A 22810-nucleotide genomic window follows, 5' to 3' on the forward strand; every position below is an offset into this window, starting at 1 on the left:
TCTTGCTCATTTTTCTGGCGGAATTCAAAACCCTCTGATTTTATTATGTTGAGGGTTGTCAGTGAATTAAAAATTCAACAAATGTATGGCCCCAACTTGCCATCAAAAGTTAACAAATGTCACTAGTAAGGATGTTTCTCAAAAGCGGACACTGAAGAATACATCCCAGCAGATACCTAACAGCTCATTTTGTGTCATGGCAGCGTGAGAAATCACTTCCTCAAGACATTCATTAACCTTTCATTTCCTCCATAAATAATCAGTCAGAAATGTGGCTCATATTTTAAATTAATCGAAAACAGCCTTCTCTTTCTCTCTCTCTCACCCTCTCTCTCTCTCACCCTCTCTCTCTCTCTCTCTCTCTCTCTCTCTCTCTCTCTCTCCCTCTCTCTCTCTCTCTTTCTCTCTCAGCCCTTGAAATGCATGGAGAGCTTCTAATGCCAGCATGATATTTAAATATGTGGTTCTCGGGTGCGTGGGTATCTCAGTCGGTTAAGCGTCCAACTCTTGATTTGGCTCAGGTCACGATCTCATGGTTTATGGGACCGAGCCCTGCATCAGGCTCTGTGCTGACAGCATGGGCTCTGTGCTTGGGATTCTCTCTCTCTCTCTCTCTCTCTCCCTCTCTGCCCTCTCTCAAAATAAATAAATAAACTTTAAACAAACAAACATACATACATGTGGTTCCACTCCTCTGGGCCAGCTTAAAACTTATCTTCTCCAGGAAGCCTTCCTGATCCATCCCAGCAGACCTTAGATACGTTTTCTTCCTCTTCTCCAAGAACATAGAACCAGTATTGCTATTTGACAACTAGCACATATTAAGGAACCGTGTAATGTACCACCAAAAATACGGGTTCTAGAGGCAGACAGACCCAGGTTCTAATCCCAGCTTTACTGCTTCTGAGCTGTGTGGCCTTGGGCGTGCTGCTTAAACTCTCTCTAGCTGAGGTTCCTCATCTGTAAAATAAAACTAATGACATTTAATCTGTTAAGTTGTTCTGGGGATTAAATACATGTAAAACACCCAGGACAGTGGCTGGCATATATTAGGCACTCGATGAAGGGCGGCCGTGTTGACTATTACTGTGGCCTTTGACACATATAGTTCGGGTTTGACATGTATGCAGCTTTGTTGTCTTCCCAAGCTGTTTTTAAACCCTTTGATACCTGTGTCCACGATGGAACTTCACACGAACCGTAAGCTTAATTGTGCCTTACCCGCATGGGTTCTTTCCAAGGCCTTACTGTTCGTAATTTTGTACTGCTTTTCTTAAAGAGGGCTCGTAAAGTGGTATCGGCCTCAGACTTAGCACAAAACCTTTTTCCACTTCTGGTTGTATCTTTCACGTCTGTGTCACCCCCTCCTTGTCCCCACTCCCTGTATTCGGTACAGTACTTTGTACATACTAGTACTTAATAAAATGACATTTTACAAAATCCTCAATTAACCAGAATTTGCTCATCTCAGCTATCTGGAAATAAGCTAACATCAACTATTTAGTCAAAAACTTCCGACTGACAACCAATATATTTGGTTGGAAATTACTCAATCCACTCATATATTTTGAGAGAACAAAAATGCATTTGGTAAACTGTAAGGCTTAGAATTAATACAGCGTTACTCATGAAAATGACCATAAGAATGATGACCCCAAGGCAGGATTTCTCAACCTCGGCCCTACTGACATCTTTTTTACCAGATAATTCTTTGTTTTGGGGGGTTGTGCCACACACTGTAGGATGTTTAGCATCATCACTGGCCTCTCCCCACTAGATACCCTTCCAGATGTGACTCCGAAAAATGCCCCAGGCATCTCCAAATGTCCTCTCGGGGGGAAAACCCCACCCCCACTCCCATAAGGCATCACATTCAGTACCAAAAGCTGGACAAATGGTCACAAATCTTTCACATTAGGCAGGAAAAGGAAGGTAAGCATTTTCGAAAAGTTTCAATAGGCAAAAGCAACCTCGATTAACCTGAAAATCCCATTAACCCCATTCCTCGCGTGTTCTATTCCCTAAGCATTCCAGATAACAACAAAAAAAATGGACTGTACGTTCTATTTTCTAATTTGTATTCCAAGTTCAGCCCATTTTCCGTCTCAGCAGCTAAGTACACAATCCAGTTCATGGGTGGAGGATCATCATCGCTTCTGCCATCTATTTTAAGTGACAACGATGCAACTGACCTGGAAGTTTAGAGAGCTTTTTCTCCCTCGTCATTGGCACTCTTAACTTTAATATTAGCCATCCTTCCTGTATTCTCTGCCTGAAATTGAAATGTACAGAAGGAACTCTGTTCCAGCTAACTGTGATTTTACTGTATGTAAAAGACCTGACACTTTGTTGATCACTTAAAAGCAATTTGAGGAGCGCCTGGGTGGCTCAGTCGGTTAAGCGTCCGACTTCAGCTCAGGTCACGATCTTGCGGTCCGTGAGTTCGAGCCCCGCGTCGGGCTCTGGGCTGATGGCTCAGAGCCTGGAGCCTGCTTCCGATTCTGTGTCTCCCTCTCTCTCTGCCCCTCCCCCATTCATGCTCTGTCTCTCTCTGTCTCAAAAATAAATAAAACGTTAAAAAAATTAAAAAAAAAAAAAGCAATTTGCTCTAGCCCATTGATTGATTGTTGCATTTCCCATTGATTGGGTAATTGAAAATGCCCTTCTTAAATAAACAGGATTTCTTATTTCTTCTGCAGGTTGTGATCCTGGGAAAACATTCAAGAGGTTATCACTACATGCTTGCTAACCTGGTAAGAACAAGCAGAGTTTTTGTTTCCCAAGGCAATATATTCTATTTAGTTTGTGTCGTCTGCGATCATCCAAAAAAGAAATACATGAAGAAACTAACGTGTTCTGTAGACACTTGAAGAAATGAGTCAGTAAATACCAAACCCTGAATGCAATAGCCTTGTTTTCAATTACGCTGTCTCTGTTTCAACTGTGAAGCTGATAGTCTCTCCTCATTTAAAACATAGTAATTTGACATGATTCCTCACCAATTATTCTTAGATTCAATTTGGATTTGAAATGTAAACCATTTTACCCAGGTTTGAAATATAACACGAGAGACAGGGGACACAGGAAGCAGACTCTTTCTCCAATTAACCCAAGTACATGTGTCCATCAGTACTGGATTTGTCTTTCCAGAAGCAGACCCCTACCAGATCTTTTCAAACCAGATGCCAGAAGTAGGTCTGAACAGAACATCAAGGGAGCCTGTCAAAGCCTGTACGGCCCCCTTTATACTTCTAAAAAGACACAACTTGAATCTTTTCCTTCATGTTTCCCATGCCTTTAAAATTTGTGCTATTCTAGAAGCTACCATTTCATTAGGTTAGTTTATAGTTCTTTCTCCAAAAAGCCAATTGGTTTAGGAATTAACAAAATGGCCTCTGAATCAGTAATGTCTGTTTAGCAGAGGTTCTGAATAATACCATCTCCATGCAATGAAAGAGAATTGTTAAATAATCACTATGATACTAAGAATCTATTAAATTATTACATAACATGGGTTCTAACCCCGATTTTGTTTCATTAGCACAACAGAATGATGATGATTATAAAGCTCTTGCACCAAAAGAATAGCAACAAAGGTGAAAGATTATTATGATTATGCTCTTAGATTTCTTAAATCAAAGAAAAAATCTTATTTTGTTTCTGATAATTAATATTTTTTAAACGAGAAAGGAAATGTTACTTAAACCTCTTTCTTAGGAAGTGGGTTCATTGAAACACTTTATAAGAGGAAGATTAGAGCTACTGCCTTGAAATGTAGTGTGCATCTTCTCCAATAAATTGCTCAAAGTGGAGCACTTCAGACCATTCGGGGGACAAATGAATTGACTCTTTTAGGAGGAGAAATCTTGATTCTTCATTTACATGTGAATGCATTCAATTTGTTTTTTGGGGCAACCAAAAAGTAAAGGCTGTTTGCTGACTCATTGGAAGTTAGGCCAGGCCCTGGCAGGAAACACAGATGTCCCAGCAAGGCACCTGAGGCAGTTATTGATGGGATTTTACCATTTCTTTCTCATCAATAAGTATTTTGCTCTCCTTCCTTCCTTCCTTCCTGCCTGCCTCCCTCCCACCCTCCCTCCCTCTCCCTTTTCCTTCTGTCTGGCCTTATACACGCCAGGGTTCACCCATCACTGACAGCGTATGAGATGAGTTTAAGTAGTGCACACACAAACTTTTTTATTATAATGGCCATGTGTTATTCGATATGTGCTAGAAAAATATAAAAGTAGCACATCAAAAGCCAAATGTCATGGATATTATTGTTTCATACAGGGCTAAAGTAGGGATTTACTGACAAACGAATTAATTTCTTAATGTGTCAAATGTGTCATGTAAACAAGAGCACGGGGGATGCACACATAGCAAAATCTGGCTTTTGTATACGTGGCTGTGGTGCGTGGACTGCTGAAGTTTGGGAAAGAGCATTGAACTAGAGGTCAGAAGGTTTGGGCTGTCGTACTGACTTTGCTACTAACTAGCTGTGGGATCTTGGGTAAGTCACCTCCTTGGGACCTCAGTTCCCTTTACTGTAAAACTCAGACAGGAGTGGGGAGTTCATTGCTGTATTGGTTGGGTCCCTTGGAAGCAGATGCTAAGATACAATTAGAAGTGCAAGACCTTTACTGCGAGTGACGCCTGTGCGAAATAAAAGGGAGAGGGTCACCAGTGAGAAGGAAGAGTTTCCGATCTCAGCAAAGGAGAGGGAAAGGAAGGAAGGTTGATGAGAAGAGCTTCAGACGGCGGTACAGTTCCGGAAAGTCTTGGCCAGCACAACCGGGAGCTCCAGTGCCAAGAACCGCGTGCTGCCCCGAGCCCATGAGCCACTGCACCACTGCCTTGCTCAGCCATTGGCTGGCAGCTGCCCAGGAAGCACATACCTCCCTCCTGAAAGCTGAGGCAGATCCTGAAACTGGAGGCTGTCAGCTAACTCAACTCCTCGAGCCAGGTTCCATCTGAAAGGGAGATCCGAGCCATGCACATCAGTGACCAGATGATATGTAAAGACCTTCCCCATTCTAGAATTGTAACCGGGCCTCCTTGTTTCCTACCAACAATCCTTCAGATGAGCTTTGGTTTCAACCTGAGACCCAGACCTGACAGAAATGAAAGCCTATGGAGTGACAGAACTGCAAGAGAGAATCATTAGGACAGGTTTGGGGAGAAGAATGGTTAGCTGAACGCCTAACCAGGACTCAGAATCCTGAGACATCGGGTGGAAGCCGACTACGAGAACAAGTGGTCTTCCTTCAGAAAGGACGTTAATACATAGCGTCATGGGGCGCCTGGGTGGCGCAGTCGGTTAAGCGTCCGACTTCAGCCAGGTCACGATCTCGCGGTCCGTGAGTTCGAGCCCCGCGTCGGGCTCTGGCCTGATGGCTCAGAGCCTGGAGCCTGTTTCGGATTCTGTGTCTCCCTCTCTCTCTGCCCCTCCCCCGTTCATGCTCTGTCTCTCTCTGTCCCAAAAATAAATAAACGTTGAAAAAAAAAAATACATAGCGTCATGTCAGTCTGCCTAGGGAAAACATGAACTCACTCACCACACTTTGAGCTGCCACTCCATTTTCTCTAGTGACCTACTTTTCATTTGAATTCAGCCATGTTTCCATGAGTCCCTGTACTCTATAGCAAATTGCCTATGGGCAATAGAGATGGGAACTGTTGTTAGTTTCTGATAAAAATGAGATAGATTATCCCACCATGGTTTCCAGGCTTTTTAAAGCAGATAAAAATACCTCCAAACACCTCCACCAAAGACAGACAGATACACATACACACACACACACACACACACACACACACACACGTACGTGCATGCATGCACACGCACACACACTTGCGTGCACACATGCACACACACACACACACACACACATACACACCAAGACTATTTAGAAGTTACTTAGATGGTCAAAAAAGGGTAAGTGGAGCTTAGATGCTTCCTTTCAAAATGAGCCAGCTGGATGAAAGCTGAGAACACATGCACAGGGGAACAAAGTCTAATCTGGATCTTGGTATAACAACAGTGCAGGACCACTGCCTTCTTCTACAAATGCAAAGTCAAAAACAGTCACAGCACTTACCTAAGCTTTCTGGAATCAGCCACTCAGAGCCCCTGTATGCCCTCTGCCATGGAACTCCAACTGTCTGGCAAAGACTTCTTTGTGCTGTTACGTGGACTTTCCCCAGTGGTAATCCTAAACTGAGAAGCCGTGGATAGTCCATGAATGCTTCAACACAGGCCTTTCACAGGTCAGGGTGTACGTGTCAGAGCAGACAAACAAGCTGTAGAAAGTTTTAGCTTGTTGAAGTCCCTGGAAGAAGCAAAAGATTCTATTAGAATCACAGGCAGAGATGGGACCCGGTGGACACACAGGCCCAGAAGTGGACATCCCAATGAGGAGAGAGCAGGAAAGTCTCTTACAAATTCTGTATCAGTTGCTGATGCCATTTTTTAGGGATTGTTCCATAATTAATTGTTGTCTTCTCTTCCAGGACTCTAAGGTGGTAATGTTTTTCCGCTTTAGTACTAGAGGTAAACAGCATGTATACAATCTGTCAGTGAGGCAACCTGTCTCTCTTTCATGGCAAGGTATTTTTTTTTTAAAAAAAATGTTTATTTTGAGAGATAGAGCAGGGAAGGGGCAGAGAGAGATGGGGGGAGAGAGAGAATCCCAAGCAGGCTCCTCACTGTCAGTGCAGAGCTTCACATGGGGCTTGATCCCATAAACCGTGAGATCATGACCTGAGCTGAAATTAAGAGTCGGATGCTTAACCGACGGAGCCCCTGGATCGGGATCCTTTACGCCGCATTCCCAGGCATGTGTGTATTGTGATTTAATTTTTTCATATGTGTCAATGATAGTCGAGTCACTGTGTGTCAGTCCCCAGACTAACACAGACTAACTGTGTTGTTAGTCCCCAGACTAACAACCCCAGGCATAGTGAAAACAAGCACTAGACCCGGAGCTAGGAAGCAGGTTTCCTGATCTGTAGAATGGAGAGGTAGACCAGATCACTATTTCCTCAAGTTGTTACTTAGACACAAGCTAGTGTACATAAGAAAGTACATAGCAAAAGCCCTTAAAATTACTACTTTTGAATTTATACTAAATGTGTGTTGCAGAACGATAACTACCATCTCAAGTCTGTGATTTTATAAATACCATTCCTTAGAATGAGGGTAAAGTAGATATTTAAGTTAAAGAATTTAGTCAACGTAAAGAAAAATATTAGGTAAATTGTGGCTCAGATGATCTCCCTATATGGCAAAAAACCATAAAGGTGGTATATCAATGACTACAATTTGGGAAACACTCCGAGATCATTTCCGGCTCTACATCTCTTCCCTCGTGGAGGGTCAGTTGGGACCGGAGAAGGCCAGGAGCAAGAGTATAGGCACAGCAGCTAGGACAACACTGAGGATACAAATGGGAGAACAAAACCGGAGCCCTGTTAGGAGTATAAAGTCATAAGCAGACTTAAAATCATTTCAGGTGGGCAGAAGCCAAGAAGGTATGAGTACCCTTTCCCTAAGTTCTAAACATGACTGAGGATCTGAAGGATCAATCCAAACCAACTCGCAGTTGACACAAAGTGAATTGGATCTGGGTTGAGATGGTCCAGCGACAGATGTTCAGCACCCAGCCCCCAAAATAAGACCAAAAAAAAAAAAACCCAAGATTTGAGGTGCCAGGGAAGAACATGAGCCATAGTGGACTCATTCAGTGCTGTACCAGTTAACCACTTTTAGAAGATCCAGCAGTTTCCCTGCCTAGGTCAAGACTGACCCCAGAGTGGGAGACTGTTGTTGACCCTGCAGGTGGAAGCTAGGTCATGTCAGCTGCCACCGGTAGAGGGCCGCATGAGCAGTCCATCAAGGAGGTCATCGTGCTAGGGCAGCAAAGGGAAGGAAGCTAACATATCTTACACTTTTCTCTGCTGTGCCAGCTATTTTCTTTTTTTTTTAATGTTTATTTATTTTTGAGACAGAGAGAGACAGAGCACGAGCGGGGGAGGGGCAGAGAGCGAGGGAGACACAGAATCTGAAGCAGGCTCCAGGCTCTGAGCTGTCAGCACAGAGCCCGACGCAGGGCTCGAACTCACGGACCATGAGATCATGACCTGAGCCGAAGTCGGACGCTTAACCAACTGAGCCACCCAGGCGCCCCTGTGCCAGCTATTTTCTATAGACTTCTTACAAAATTTACTCAGAACTCCCATGAGGAGAGACTGACCTATTTACCTCCCCAAACCTTTTAGACATCAGGAAAATGGCTCTGAAAAAAATACATGACTTGCCCAAAGCCTCAGAGCTAATCCATTGTCAAGCTAGGCTCCAACGTGGGTTGTTCAGACTCCTGACAGAGCACCTTGCTCCTCCCATTTGACCCACTCGAGCATCTCAGTGAGACAAAAGGCTAGCCCCACAAAGGTCACGGAAGAACACTGGCAAAGATATAAATGCATATGAATGAAATACAAACTATACACTTACGAGAGTAAAGTGATTACAGACAAAAAGGCTCAAAAACCAAGGACAGCCTTGCGCATCTGGGTTTGAAACCTGTCCAAAGGCCATTTTGAAATGCATCTTAGCAGGTACCAATTCTATCTGTCGATCACTCTCTTCTCTCCTGCCACAATCCCTTGTCCTTCTCTCTCTCTCTCTCTCTCTCTCTCTCCTTTCTCTCCTGCTCTCTCATATCCCTTCTTGCTCTTGCTCCCTCTTTTCTCTTTCCCTCCCATCTGCCCCATTCACATTATTAATATGCCAGGAAATAATGGTGGGGGTGAAGGGCACTAGCTTACATCTAGTTTTTTCAAATTTTTACTCAAACAAAAGCACCATTCATAAAACAGAACCCAAAAGAGGCAACCAGCTGTAACCTAAGCTTGAAGAAGTGAACTCTGCAGCTTACTGAGCCCTGGAAGTTACCTGAAACAGAGAAGGGGCCACTTTGTTTAGAGAGAAAACAAGTTTGAGTGAGATGGGGGTCATGGGTTTTGCTTGCCAATAACAACTGTTCCCTTCTTCTCCCTTCCCCTTCCGGGTTTTCTGGTTTTGTTCTCTACTCTTTCCCTTCCTTTGTTCTCCTATTTTTATGTTCTACAAAAAAAAAAAAAAAATTCAAATGCTCAAAGCCACATGTTGTATACAATGACACCTCAGCAGGGGGCATGTAAACACAGAGCTCACTGGGCTGGAGCCTGGCTTGACAAGCAAAGGAGGTGGGATTTAAGGGAAAAATCCCCACTGGTCCCAAACGCCAGGAACCCAGTCACCTCCCCTGGGTACACAGCTTCTCTGGTGGCAGAGGATTCACTTTCTTCTCCAAATGGAGATAGGATACAGCAAAGCACCAAGGGAATGAGGAATTGGGGACTGGGCTGGGGTCCAACTTCCTACCGGGCATTTAGAAATCCACAGTCTCTTGTCAACTTAAAGTTGCCAACTTTGAGACTCTCATTCTCCCTGTCTAAAAATGCCCCAACCGTAATCACCCATCCCTTTCTCCTTCTCTCTCTCTCTTTCTCTTTTTTTCCTGCCTGAAATTAACAAGGAAAGACACTCTCTACCCAATGTTCTAGTAAGGTAAATGGAAAGAATTCTGTTTTCTTTCCCAAGCTCTCTCAGATCATGTCCTCTAAAACAGTGCTTCTCAAACTACCTGTGAAGAAGGGCCAGTTTTTTCCCCCAAATCTTCACAGATCAACAAAAGTGCGACAAAAGTAAATTACTAAAAACATGAAATAAACAAAACAAGATAGATAAAATATAAGTGTTACATTTAATAGCCATAATATCACCCTGTCAAACTGCTATAAAGGTTTATAAAGGCTTGCTTTCTAGTTCTTCCCTGTTTTCATCTCTGACTGCCAACAAACAGCAGACCAGCACCAATCCACATATACTTCGGGCAATACTGCTCTAAAGATCTTTATAGTAAGTTCTTCTTCCTCTGTATCACTTGTATGCCCAATACCTTGTTCGCTCCCCTGCAAGGAAGACAGAGGGTAGTGTCCTTAAGAACCTTGTAGTCATAATGCACAGACAAAACTTGTACAGCTTATGATAATTAGCCCGGAGATATAACAGGTAGTAGGAGAGAGAATGAAGAGAAGGCAGAGTATCAAGAATCAAAACTCTGCATAGCATGGCCAGAAAAGGTCTTTCAGAAAGGTGACTTGGGGGGCACCTGGGTGGCTCAGTCAGTTAAGCGTCCAACTCTTGATTTCGGCTCAGGTCATGATCTCATGGTCCATGGGATCGAGCCCCGTGTCAGGCTCTGCGCTGACAGCATGGATCCTGCTTGGGATTCTGTCTTGCCCTCTCTCTCTGCCCCTCCCCTGCTCATGTACGCATGCCCTCTCTCTCTCTCTCTCTCTCTTTCAAAATGAGTAAACATTTTTTTTTTAAAAAGAAAAGGTGACTTTGAAACAATGATCCAAATTGTAAGAAAGATCCAGTTATATGAAGAATCAGGGGAAGTTCATGTCATGCATAGGGAACAGCATGTGTCAAGGCCCTGAGGCAGAAAAGAGCTTGATACCTTCTCCGAACTGTCAGAAGGCAATTTTGGCTAGAGCAGAGTGAGTTCCAGATTATGTAAGGCTGGTAAGCCTGGTTAAAGAGTTTTAGCTTTTTTCAACAGTGACAAAAAACCACTGAAGAATTTCAAGTGGGGGGTGGGGCATGATCTGATTTTTGCCTTAAATAATTCAGTGTCAAATGGATGGATTTTATGGTATTTAAATTATACCTCCATATAACTATTAATAAAAAGATCAGTGGCTATTTTTCCCACAAATAGCACTTATATCAACTTGTAATTATTTGTATATTCATACTAATAATTCTCACTGGACTAAAGTGCCATGAGGTCAGGGCAAGTTTGATATGGCTCGCCATTTTACCAATGGATAGCACTTAAAAGGTTTCAAAGTATGTTGATTGGATTAGAGAATAAAATGCAAGTGAACAATACAAAGCAACCTATAATCAAGTGCTAATTTATGTGGTGTCATCTTTAACTCCACACACAACACCCTCCCGGGGGAATGGACCTGCTCCTAGAAAAAGACTTGTGCTTCTCATTAGCAACCTGATAACTTGAGTTACCACGATCACTGTGCATTTCCCTGTTGAAGCATCACCCGCATGAACGATTCAAATAACACTAAAGACAGAGCCAGCCTTCATCCAAATCATGAGATAGATACTTGCCCTCGGCAGCCTCCCAATCCTCATTCTATTGCTTTTATCTTCCCTACAGGCACGCCACCTTTCCCATTTCTCACCCATAATCTGCCATCAACTCAATGAAAGTCATCCAACTTATCTTGTCTCTGTTTTCCTTTCTGTACAAAATGTACCCTAAGAATAGTATTATGTGAAGGAAATCTGCACATCATATCTGGAAAACAAGTGCTCTAAAAGGAAGCTTTGAATATATTTATTTGCAACTCTCCATTATCCATACGGCCAGAAGGAAACTGAATTACAGTATGTATAAATCAAGGGAGACAGGATAATACTAAAGTCATTTGAATCTTTGCAAGACTGACTTGTCTGGCTATTCTCAAATCGGGACAATCTGTGTTTGGATGTCAATTGTATAACCAGTATCTGTATAAAAGATGGCCTTGGAGAATAAGACAAGGGTGGCTTACAAGTCCCCAGATGAACTGCATAGACACAAAAGTCACAGTTGGTTTTATAAAGTTGCATTCAGATGCGGGCAACGGTACATCTGGATCAGACAGATGTGACGTGGTCAAGAAGTGATACATTGAGGAAATAACACCAGAACTTAACGAATCCAAATGAGTAGTTTCCCTCTCAAAGGACTAACTCCTGGAGACAACATCCATATTTCTAACAAACACTGCCAATGTTAGTTACACAGAGGCAAGTAGTCAACTGCGCGGATGGCTAAACCATTGAAACTGAGAAAGTAGAGTTTCAACTCATCCTATCTGTGAGCACTATGATTGCCTCCAGTCTTTCTCTGCCTTTCCTCATCTCCTTTCATCTCTCTCTCTGCACACTGTTTTTGGCCAACCAAAGGAAAAGGCAATTCGCCAAAAACAACAACAACAATTTTAACCAAACAGAACCGATAGGGTACAAGCAGCACTAGAAGTCGTTAAGTCCAGTCTAAGCAAAAATCAGAGGACCTCATCATCACATCTAGTTATTCAAATCCCTATGAAATAGTGTCTTTGCTGAGGATTTGAGGGGAGTCAGGCCTCAATTTTCAAAGCATCGTGGACTGTGCTTGTCTACAACTACAATAGAAATATGTGAAAGAAAACAGAACATGTGTTAAAACGATTGAGCAGAAATGGAAGGGCAGCCAAGAGCCAGGCACTTTCTGCTCTCCAGCCAACAGCTCTCTCCTAACTCCCTTCTTATGCCCATCGATCTTCACTGTTTTATTTTATCTGTTTACCTATTTTACCTGTGTAGTGGTCATTTCTTTTACATTAGTCTTTTATAAAGGATTTAGAGGTACTTGGCATTTATTTCCAAACTTGAGGTGGGTGTGTTGCCATTTCAAAAAGAAAAATCTAACTATTTTAATTTTTATAATCTTGGGGACAAGGAAGCTAAGACTGTTAGCGGCCATTTGAACCATGGAATTTAGCAATATCTGATACAAAAAGAAAATTCCTTTTCTTAAGTTTATGTATTTTGAAAGAGAGAGAGAGAGAGAGAGAACAGGGGAGGGGCAGACAGAGAGGGGAGAGAGAATCCCAAGCAGGCTCTGGGCTGTGAGCACAGAGCCCAAAACGGGGCTCAATCCCGCAAACCGTGAGATCATGACCTGAGCCAAAACCAAGAGTCGGACGCTCAACTGATTGAACCACCCAAGTGCCCCAGAAAATTCTTTTTTTTTAATTTTTTTTATATTTATTTATTTTTGAGAGACAGAGTGAGACAAAGTGAGAGTGGGGGAGGGGCAGAGAGAGAGGGAGACACAGGATTGGAAACAGGCTCCAGGCTCTGAGCTGTCAGCACAGAGCCTGACGCGGGGCTTGAACCCACAGACCGTGAGATCATGACCTGAGCCGAAGTCGGACGCTCAACCGACTGAGCCACCCAGGTGCCCCGAAAATTCTTTTTTAAAAAAGAGTTTTAGAAATAAGATGATAGGGTCAATGACTTATGCCTATTAGGCAGAGCCGCTTTCTCTATAGCCCCCTCTGTACCATTCACCTCTTTTCCCTTTTCCTCTTCTTCCTTGATACTTGTTGGTGAGCTCTGCTGTGTTCACGTCCTTTCAGAGAGTTTAGGGAGAATCTAGCCTTGATTGTCTCAACCTCAAGGACGTGGGCTGCTGCATCTAAATGCTGGACACCGGGGAGACATTCAGGCTGTAGAATCTAAGACATTACAAACAAGCAAAATGTACACAAACGAAACAGAGGGCGACCAGAAGACAGCCAACTCTTAGCCTTAAGCAACAGGATGTCTCATCTCCCTAAATACCTGTTACCTCCTTTCTGTTTCTACTATACTTCTCTTCTCCCCATTTTGTCTGTGTTAGTACTTTCTGCCCATACGGATGGATGAGGCTTCGGGGCAATCGGTAGGGGCCAGTGTCATGTAAGTCTGGCCACCAGAACAGCTTGAGGTGACCTTCCCCTGGCTTGATTTGTGTTGCTGTGGATGCAGTTCATCCCACAAGGACAGCAAGGCTGATTCCAGTCTGAGGTGCACCAGAACTCATTTCCAGGCATGTTTGTCATAAAACATGGGTTGACTGAGAAACTTCTAGGTCCACAATGGCATGGTTGATGTGTGGCAGAAAGAGGGGTGCAGAGTATGCCTATGGAGATGTTTTCAAAGTATAATATGTTTACTGGAGAGGAAGATACCCAAGCAGGAATACATGGGGCATACGTGACAGAATGAAGCCTTCCGGGAGGAAGTGGGCATGACTGGTGAGGTAAATTTGAGCTGGACCACTCCTTTTAGTATCCCTGCCAAGAAAAGGAGAGTGAGGGAACATCTTTCTGGAAAGAAGTTGTATGGTGCGTAACCAGACTGAAGGACTGACTCTTACGCCTTAGGACAGATGTGAGAGTGCTGGGATACTTTCTCTCTCCTTCCCTTTTAATTCTGTGTTGCCATTTTAACATGCTATGGATATTAGGAAAACAGGAGTGTGACACTTATCAAAGCGTGAGGGGTGCAAGAGATACTGCTTCTTAGTGCAGGTTGTAGCCATCGGCCCTGAAGACGAGGATGGTGACAGAAGCATTCTCAACCCCCTTCTTTCAAGGAAAGGAGCTCCACTTGTCCCGTCCAGGCTTTTAAGACACAGGACAGCATGAGAGGGCCCACTCTTCAGCCCCTCCGGCAGGCAGGTGGGCAGCTGGTCAATGTTCTTGTGTAAAACTTGTTAACTGACACATATGGTTTGGCACAGTGAGTGAATTAAAGCCATTTGTTAAAATTTGGTCCCAGGCTCTTTATTTGTATATGTGTTATGGGGCGGGATTGGGGAGTTGGGAGACAGCCCCAGTTGGGGCCTCTACTAGACTTCATACAAAGTAAGTCTCTCGGCTGTTCGTGGTGCGAGGGCAGCAAAGGGGAGAAAACAGTCTTAGGTTCCTTCATGAAAGAGGACTTTGGGACAAAACTCATCCCAACAAGTTAATGTTAATTTTTTTAAAAGGTGGGGTTTTTTGATTATCAGAAAGGAGGAATGATTCCCAGTGATGCAAAAACTACTTGGCTCTTTGTGCAGTCTCCATGGACTCATGGCCCGCTTTTGAAAGGAAGAAAGAAGGGGCCATGAGTAGTAACTGGAAAAGCTGGTTCACTAAAATATAAAGAAAGGTGAATTAAAAGAAGTGGGGGGAGGGATGGTGGCTAGAGAGGTACACAGGGGGCCCTGTGGGTATTGCTTACATTTTTGCGTTCGGTTTGTGAGAATCTGTCGGGTCATGTATTTGAAGATATGTGCACTTTTCTATATGATTTTTATACTTTAATAAAAACTTAGAATGCAAAAAAAGAAAACTTTGGAGAACAGGTGTATGCATTTATCAGAACTCATCAAGTGCTACGTTTAAGATTTGTATATTTCATTGGATGTAAATTTTACCTTGAAGAAAGAAAAGAAAAGAAAAGAAAAGAAAAGTGCTACATTTAAGATTTGTATATTTCATTGGATGCAAATTTACCTCAAAGGAGAAATAAAGAAAGAAAGAAAGAAAGAAAGAAAGAAAGAAAGAAAGAAAGAAAGAAAGAAAGAAAGAAAGAAAAGAAAGGAGAAAAGGAAAGAAAAAGAATTACAAACAAATACTGAATTCTAGTTAATGATCTGCCTGCCAAAGTCTTTTAGTTTGAAATATACTAATATCTACAACTTACTTTGAAATGCATCCAAAAACATGAAATGGATTGATGGATCACTGGGTGTTATATGTAAGTGATGAATCACTAAATTCCATTCCTTGAAACCATGATTACACTATATGTTAACTAACTTGGATTTAAATAAAATTTTTAAAAATAATAATAATCAAAACTTTGAAGAAAAAAAAAGGAATGGATTGATGGATGGATAGAAAAATACTAATTTTAAAGTCTGAGTTGAGACTATATGGGTATTCACTATACAGTTCTCTCAATTTTTTTGCGTATTTGAAAATGTTATATTAAAATGTTGAACAAGATAGTGTGAGGAATGGAGGAAGAATTCTCCCCATTTCTTTATGAAGATAAATGTTGGCTTCAGCCCATTGAGGACCTAAATGCGTCCACTGCAACTAGCAAGAGACAGGTATCCAGCAGAAATAGCACAACTCCTGGGAGAAGTGTTTCAGGAGATAGCAATGCCCAGTGGAGCTGGTGGCACCCAGGCAGAGATGGCTTGGTGTGAACCTGAAGAGATTCCTTTAGGAGGCTTAGGTGACAGAGACACCAGGTGGTAACTAGAGCAAGAGAAGAAGAAAACGGTGGGTGATCCGAAGTAGATGTCGAGACTTGTTTATAAACACATGAGAGACATAACCTGGGTTTGCAGCATCACATACAACCAAGCTGTCAGTTTCTCTCTTTGGCATTTCTTTAAGTCACAAATGTTGAAAGTACTCATCATTAGAATCTAAAGCAATCTGCTGTGTTTGGCACATTAAGCTGAAGAAAAGGATTTTATACCTCTAGTCAGGGTCAAACGTTTCAACACTTTCCCAGTTACAGGAAGCATTGTATTTGTACTCAGTGAAGAAAGACTAAAAATACAGGTAAATGAAACAAAACATTTGCTTGAAGTTGGCACCTGTGTTTGTCCTTGCAGGAGCTATACTAAATAAAGACACAAAGCACTAAAATGGAAGAATGCATATTTTCTCCATCGTGCCTGTAGTTTCGGAGACATACTGCCTTAAGAATTAGCCCATATCCAGCATTTTTTTGGTACTTGTCGTCATCGTCCTTCTTGTTTCTGTAATTGAGATGTAATTGACATATAACATTGTGTCCAGGGTTTTCTTAATTGTTGAAGAGTGATCCTGGGAGAAGGACCTTCCATCTCCTCCTTAGCATTCTAACCAACAGATACGGTCAGAACTCACGACCTCCAACATTAATGATTCTCTTTCGATCTCTTTCTAGGGTTTTACCGATATTTTGCTAGAAAGAGTCATGCATGGGGGAGCCAACATTACAGGATTCCAGATTGTCAACAATGAAAACCCTATGGTTCAGCAGTTTATTCAGCGCTGGGTGAGGCTAGATGAAAGGGAATTCCCTGAAGCCAAGAATGCACCACTAAAGGTAATGTTCCATGGCATGCAGAAACCTTAGGCCAGCTTTTCACAGCATCTCAGTGTGGCCTTTATATATTTATGGCCTTCCTGTGACCAAGTCGTCTTCGCTCAGAAAGGTTTCAAGGATGCTAAAACCAAATTGGAGGTGCTACTGCTGCATTTGAAAACTACACTTGCAAATAAAGACGCTAAGGAGAAGGAGGTCTTTTAAAACCTGGGGCTTGGGAATGTTAACTAATTTTTTAATGAATTTCATTTGTAACATGCTCATAACAATTTACAATATTACAAGAACCTGAGTTGGGCAAAGAGTGGGGGCAGTGGGAATAGGTAAAGAAGATTGATAGCCTGCAACAGAAAATTAGATTTTACATTATTTATGTGATTACTTTGTGTTAATAAGTTTCATGAATCTCAGTACACCCGAGTGAATTGGGCTGCAATACAGAGTGCATGGTGCCTATATGTATATTGAGCAGAAATGTTTTCCTGCCTGGAAAAGTATCTTTAAAAATAATTAGATTACCTATGTTGCTCATTTTCATGAAATCAAAATAAGAATATTAAAGGTAGAAAGTCATGCTTAGAGTGCACATTTTTCACATGTGTTCCCCTATGACTAGAAATCCTATTATTTAAAAATCAGGAATTAAAACAGATAAATTAGGAAAAGTTATTAGTGTAACACAAAGGATCCGTCAAGGGTATGTTTTAAGTAACCATTCCCTTGGTGCATTGGTTCAAGTATGAAACTGACTTTAAATTCTTCTTTCCTTATATAGTGAAAGTATGTATGTACCATAGCTGTGGGATCCTTGTGATCAAGAACAGGAATCAAAGTACAGTTAAGGCCTTTCCCTAAAAAAGGAAAAGGGGTGGATATTTCTTTTCTCATGGTTTCAAGATACCCATCCTCACATTCTTCCTGGCAAGAATAGAATAACCGAGAACAATAGAGACATGGACCAGAGAAGAGACACATTCTGTATCACCTAGTCAGTTTCACCCTAAATGAATCACATCAGAACACAATACAAGTGGGCCCTTACTTTATACAATTGGTATGTTCTAGAAAAGTTGTGCATTAAACCTAATTTATTCATTCATTTAAGCCACTCACTAGTTAAGTGGTATTCTGTTGTTGTAGTGATTATAGTATACATGCCAGATTTTCCTAGGCAGTCCCATTTTAAAACATTCTGTCCCATGGTCAGATCAGGTGTCCTCAGATGTTTCAGCAAATATGGTCTCAATCCCTGTGATGTTAGGGTTAGCGTTCGCAGTCAGATCTTTTTTTTTAGGATAATTATTTTATCCGGTTTTTATTGAGATATAATTGACATATAGCATTATATTAGTTTTAGGTATATAGCATAATGATCTGACATATGTATATATTGTAAAATGATCACCGCAACAACTTTAGTTACCATCCATCACCACCATAGGTACAATTTTTTTCTTGTGATGAGAATTTTTAAAATCTACTTCTCTTAGCAACTTTCAAAAACACAGTCAGTAGGGGCACCTGGGTGGCTCAGTCAGTTGAGCGTCCTATTCTTGATTTTGGCTCAGATCACGATCCCAGGGTTTTGGGATCACACCCCACATTGGGCTCCATGTTAAGTGTAGAGCCTGGTTAAGATTCTCTCTCTCTCTCTCTCTCTCTCTCTCTCTCTCTCTCTCTCTCTCTCTCTCTCCCCTGCCCCTTTCCCCTTCTCATGTTCTCTCTCTTTCTCTCTTAAATTCATACATACATACATACAGTATTGTTAACTATAGTCACCATGGTGTATATTACATCCCCAGGACTTACTTCTTTTATAACTGGAAGTTTGCACCTTTGACACATTTCCCCCATCCCCTACCACCCATCACCCATCTCTGGCAACCACAAATCTGTTCTCTATTCCTATGAGTTCAGGGTGTTTTTTGTTGTTTTTTTTTAGATTACACATTTAAGTGAGATCACACAGTATTTGTCTTTCTCTGTCTGACTTAATTTCACTTAGCATAACGCCCTCAAGGTCCATCCACGTTGTTACAAACGGCAGGATTTCCTTCCTTTTTTGTGGCCAAATAGTATTCCACTGCGTGTACGTACCACATTTTCCTTAACCACTCATGTGTTGATGGACACATAGGTTGTTTCCCTATCTTGGCTCCTCTAAATAATGCTGCACTGAGCGTGGGGGCGCAGATATCTTTTTGCAATAGTGATTTTGTTTCTTTTGGATTAATACCCACAAGAGGAATTGCTGGGTTGCACAGTGGTTCTATCTTTAATTTTTTGAGGAGCCTCCACAATGTTTTCCACGGTGGCCGCACCAGTTTGCATTCCCACCAGCAGGGCAAGAGGGTTCTCTTCTCTCCACATTTTTGCCAACACTCAATATTTCCTGTCTTTTTGATAACAGCCATCATAACAGGTGTGTGGTGCTATCTCCCGTGCTTTTGATTTGCGTTTCCTTGATGATTCCAATTTTTTTGATATACTAAATCCACCCACCACCTTTAGGTGAGCTTACACAAATTTAGATTTTTCAGAAACTGCCTGTCCACTGCTTTTCCATCCTTAGATTTAGCAGGTAATAGGTAGAGGCAAGAAATTCATTTATGCATTATGTGCCAGGCACTGTGTTAGCCACACAACAACGGACAAGGGTAAAGGATGAAAAGGCTACTACAGGGTAGTTTGTGTTTGCTCAGAAGTTATAGAGGTTCTACAAAGGAGAAGAAAAACAAGCTTAGCTCTGGATTAGTCATCGATAACTCATGGTGTGTATAAAGTAAAGTCCTCAGAACTTGCTGAGAAGAACCATTTAAGAGTAAAACCCTTTAAATGCTACCTCTTTCAGGCAAAACACTTAGTTTCTATTCCTTGTATATATTGACAGGCTCTACTAGGGATGAGGCCAGTCATCCCTAAGAAATGGAATATTTGAAGAGGTGGTTCGACTTCCAGATTATTTTTGCCTAGTATTAGTCATGGAAACGTGCTCTATATCAATCAGACAAAAAGCCCACTTTAAAAAAGTGACGTATAATATTTTTGATTAGGAAATAAAATTGTCTCCACATTAAAATCCTACTGCTTAATTTATTCTATATTTTATGAATGTTTCCTTTTGGGGCTTTTTTTTCTTTTTACACGCTCACACACTGGTAAGTAGAAGCTGAAAAAGCAGAAAATTAAATAGCTATTTTGGCATGGCTTGGAATTGCAGACAATTTATGCAGTCAGCTGGAAAAGAAATCACCACCGTGTTGGCTTTGTGTAGTGCTAGAGTGGACAGACACAAAGATTTTTTTTTTTTGCATGAAAGAACACATGCCCCCTGTCACAGTCACACTTGAAGATTTGCTCCTGAAAGAAAAGTAACATGAGAAAAGTCAAAAAAGTAAACAGATAGTTGTAAAGACGACAATGTACTCGCTCCCGGGTGTATTTGGGAGAGAGAAAAACTCCTCCTGGGACATTTTGCTTCATTAAAAATATCAACAGAATTCTATATCCTCCCAGTATTTGTCACCCCCGAAAAACAGGGGCCAGCTTATTTTAATCAGATTTGTTGATTCATTTAATGAAAAGGCATCTTCCTTGTCAAATCGCAGATAATCAAATCCCCAGTATTAAGTGACTGGCCTGATCCCTAGTAGCCTATCAGTATATCCAAGGAATAGAAACGAAGTGTTCTTGCCTGAAAGAGGTAGCATCGTGAAGTATTGCCTGTGAATTGTCACCGTTATCAGATTTAAAACTCAATAACAATTGTAATTTTCTACAATCGAAAACCAGCTTTTGTTTTCTGCTCCCCCCACGAAACAAAAACTGATTTATTGCTGGCCAGAGGTCCTAGTTCGCCAGAAACATGGTCCAGACAGAAATGATTAATGTTTCCCTCCAAATTAATTTCAAGCTGTCTAACTTAGCTATTTCCATTTTCCCCTAAGTAAACACCAGACCTGAATTTTCTATTACAAACAGCAATAACCAATCTACATATGCCATCCGTTAGCTGCACATGTATTTTTTTCTCTATAAAGGACCTGGCCTTTTAGTAGTCGCTCACTCAATACAAAACACAGGACTGGGAGCAAGGGAGAGACTCCCTTGAGCCATTCGGTCTTAAAAATCTTAACATGTGCACACACGAGGTAAGAGGCATCATTCTAGAATGAATCAAAGTCAGGCTTGCCCTGAGAGATCTCTTGATTCAAATAATTAAGAGGGTGACTTCATAGAGTACGAGGTGGAGAGTACGAAATGAAAATTCTAAGGAGCAAGGCACGTGTTGAGGGTATCGTTTGTCGTGATACCTTGTTTTCCACATATCCATTTCAGTATACATCTGCGCTGACGCACGATGCAATACTGGTCATCGCAGAAGCTTTCCGCTACCTGAGGAGGCAGCGAGTGGATGTATCCCGAAGAGGCAGTGCTGGAGACTGCTTGGCAAATCCCGCTGTGCCCTGGAGTCAAGGAATTGATATCGAGAGAGCTCTAAAAATGGTAAAGACCACTCTGGGTTATTGGGGTGGGGGCGGGGGGGCCTTATAAAGACACAAAAAAAGTAACACCTCAGTCTTGAAAAAAGCCATCCTAAAGGGAACAGGATCCGAGTCTAAGAAGGTCAGAGCACGCAGAAGAGGGGCACAGGCATTTATTCATCAAAATCTAGAAATCGCAAACCAGAAGCTTCTTCCTCGAAGCTTGAAACATTGTCAGTTGAGGGCAAATGAATATTTAGTTCTGTGCTACACTGCGGGTAGTAAATCAAACCCAGTACCCTCAAAACTGATGGACTGAACATGTAAACAACTTCAAACTTTCTAACCTTTCCAGGCATGTGGTGTTCCTTTGGGGGGCTGGGATATTCTGTAGGATGCTCCTAACTTGAAGGTAGACATCACAAAGGACAGCGGCATCCTCTGGCTCAGCAGACAACTCATTAGCCCGGATGGACTGCGGAGCTGAGCCAGGGTGGCAGTCGTTCTGTTGCCAGAAAGAACCTTTACAACGTGCTAATCTACATGGGGAAATGCGGAAATAGGATACGTGTCTAGGCCTACTTAGGAAACCTTTTTTCCCGATGCCCCAGAGAAAAACCTAAAGACAAGTACAAGAAACCAGGAGACAGTCAAATAGGTCACTTGTTTTTAGTATTTACTGGTAGGCGATCATTTAAGACTTCAGGAAGTACCCTTTGAACAGATCTCATTCTTTACACCAGGAGCAGCGTCGGTCATTCATTGCAGCTTTCTGAGCAAGAGCTCTTTCCTGAATATTTCGTCTGATGCTACATGCGCCTGCATGCATTAAAATGAGCCTTCCAGAGTACAAGCGCCTCTTATTTCTACTTATGTAATTATCCCAATGTTTGGGATATCCAAAGAAACAAACTGATGGGCAATGATAAGATAATTCTGTGCCCAACCCAGTAATGAAGAATCCGTCATGGCCTCATAACGTACATCATTTTGTGTAGTTGGCTCTCCTACTGCTGCCTTAAATTTGCCAAGTTGGAAGCACTCCATCAAAAGGGGTTAGTAGCCCCTGTGTCTCTCTCCAAGAAAGAGATATGACTCATTCTCCCATCATGCAGATTTTTATGTCATTATGTCAGTTCCCTAACAAATGCCCTAAGTGTAGTTTTATGGAGGTAGCACTGCACAATTTTGAAGAGCAGTTAATTAAATTCAACCTTCATAGCAGTTACAAGATTTGTACTGTCAGGTGAAACATAATGATGACTGAAATACAAAACTCCCTCCGAGTAAATCAAAAGGAGTTTTCGTCAACCAAATCTCAAGGGGCAAGTACCAGCATCTCCAACGGACTCCCCATTCACGGCACGAACAACAAATAGAAAATGGCTACCGGAATGAAGGATAAGAAATCTATCTGGCTAGGGAAAAAACTAGATTGATCACACCATTGCGCAAATAGTTTCTGCACGTCGAACTCACTTATAAAGCTCGAGTCATAAGCCTGGTAACCTTC

General features: G+C 42.0%; 1 protein-coding gene and 1 long non-coding RNA gene across 8 annotated transcripts in view; one reads left to right on the forward strand and one right to left on the reverse strand.

Annotated features, from left to right (window-relative positions):
- Positions 1-22810, forward strand: part of GRIA3 (glutamate ionotropic receptor AMPA type subunit 3) — a 266792-nt gene that overhangs the window by 162450 nt on the left and 81532 nt on the right. For all 7 annotated transcript variants that reach the window (XM_019824236.2, XM_023249377.2, XM_023249378.2 and 4 more), the window contains 3 exons: positions 2700-2753; positions 16652-16813; positions 21152-21319. In XM_019824236.2, the coding sequence (XP_019679795.1) occupies positions 2700-2753; positions 16652-16813; positions 21152-21319 (384 nt within the window). The remainder of the gene's footprint in view (positions 1-2699; positions 2754-16651; positions 16814-21151; positions 21320-22810) is intronic.
- Positions 1-22810, reverse strand: part of LOC111558763 — a 93811-nt gene that overhangs the window by 64946 nt on the left and 6055 nt on the right. The window contains exon 2 of the long non-coding RNA XR_002739902.2: positions 6102-6332. This is a non-coding gene — a long non-coding RNA (uncharacterized LOC111558763). The remainder of the gene's footprint in view (positions 1-6101; positions 6333-22810) is intronic.

The sequence above is a fragment of the Felis catus genome, chromosome X (assembly GCF_018350175.1).
Source record: "Felis catus isolate Fca126 chromosome X, F.catus_Fca126_mat1.0, whole genome shotgun sequence".
Classification (NCBI taxonomy): domain Eukaryota; kingdom Metazoa; phylum Chordata; class Mammalia; order Carnivora; family Felidae; genus Felis; species Felis catus.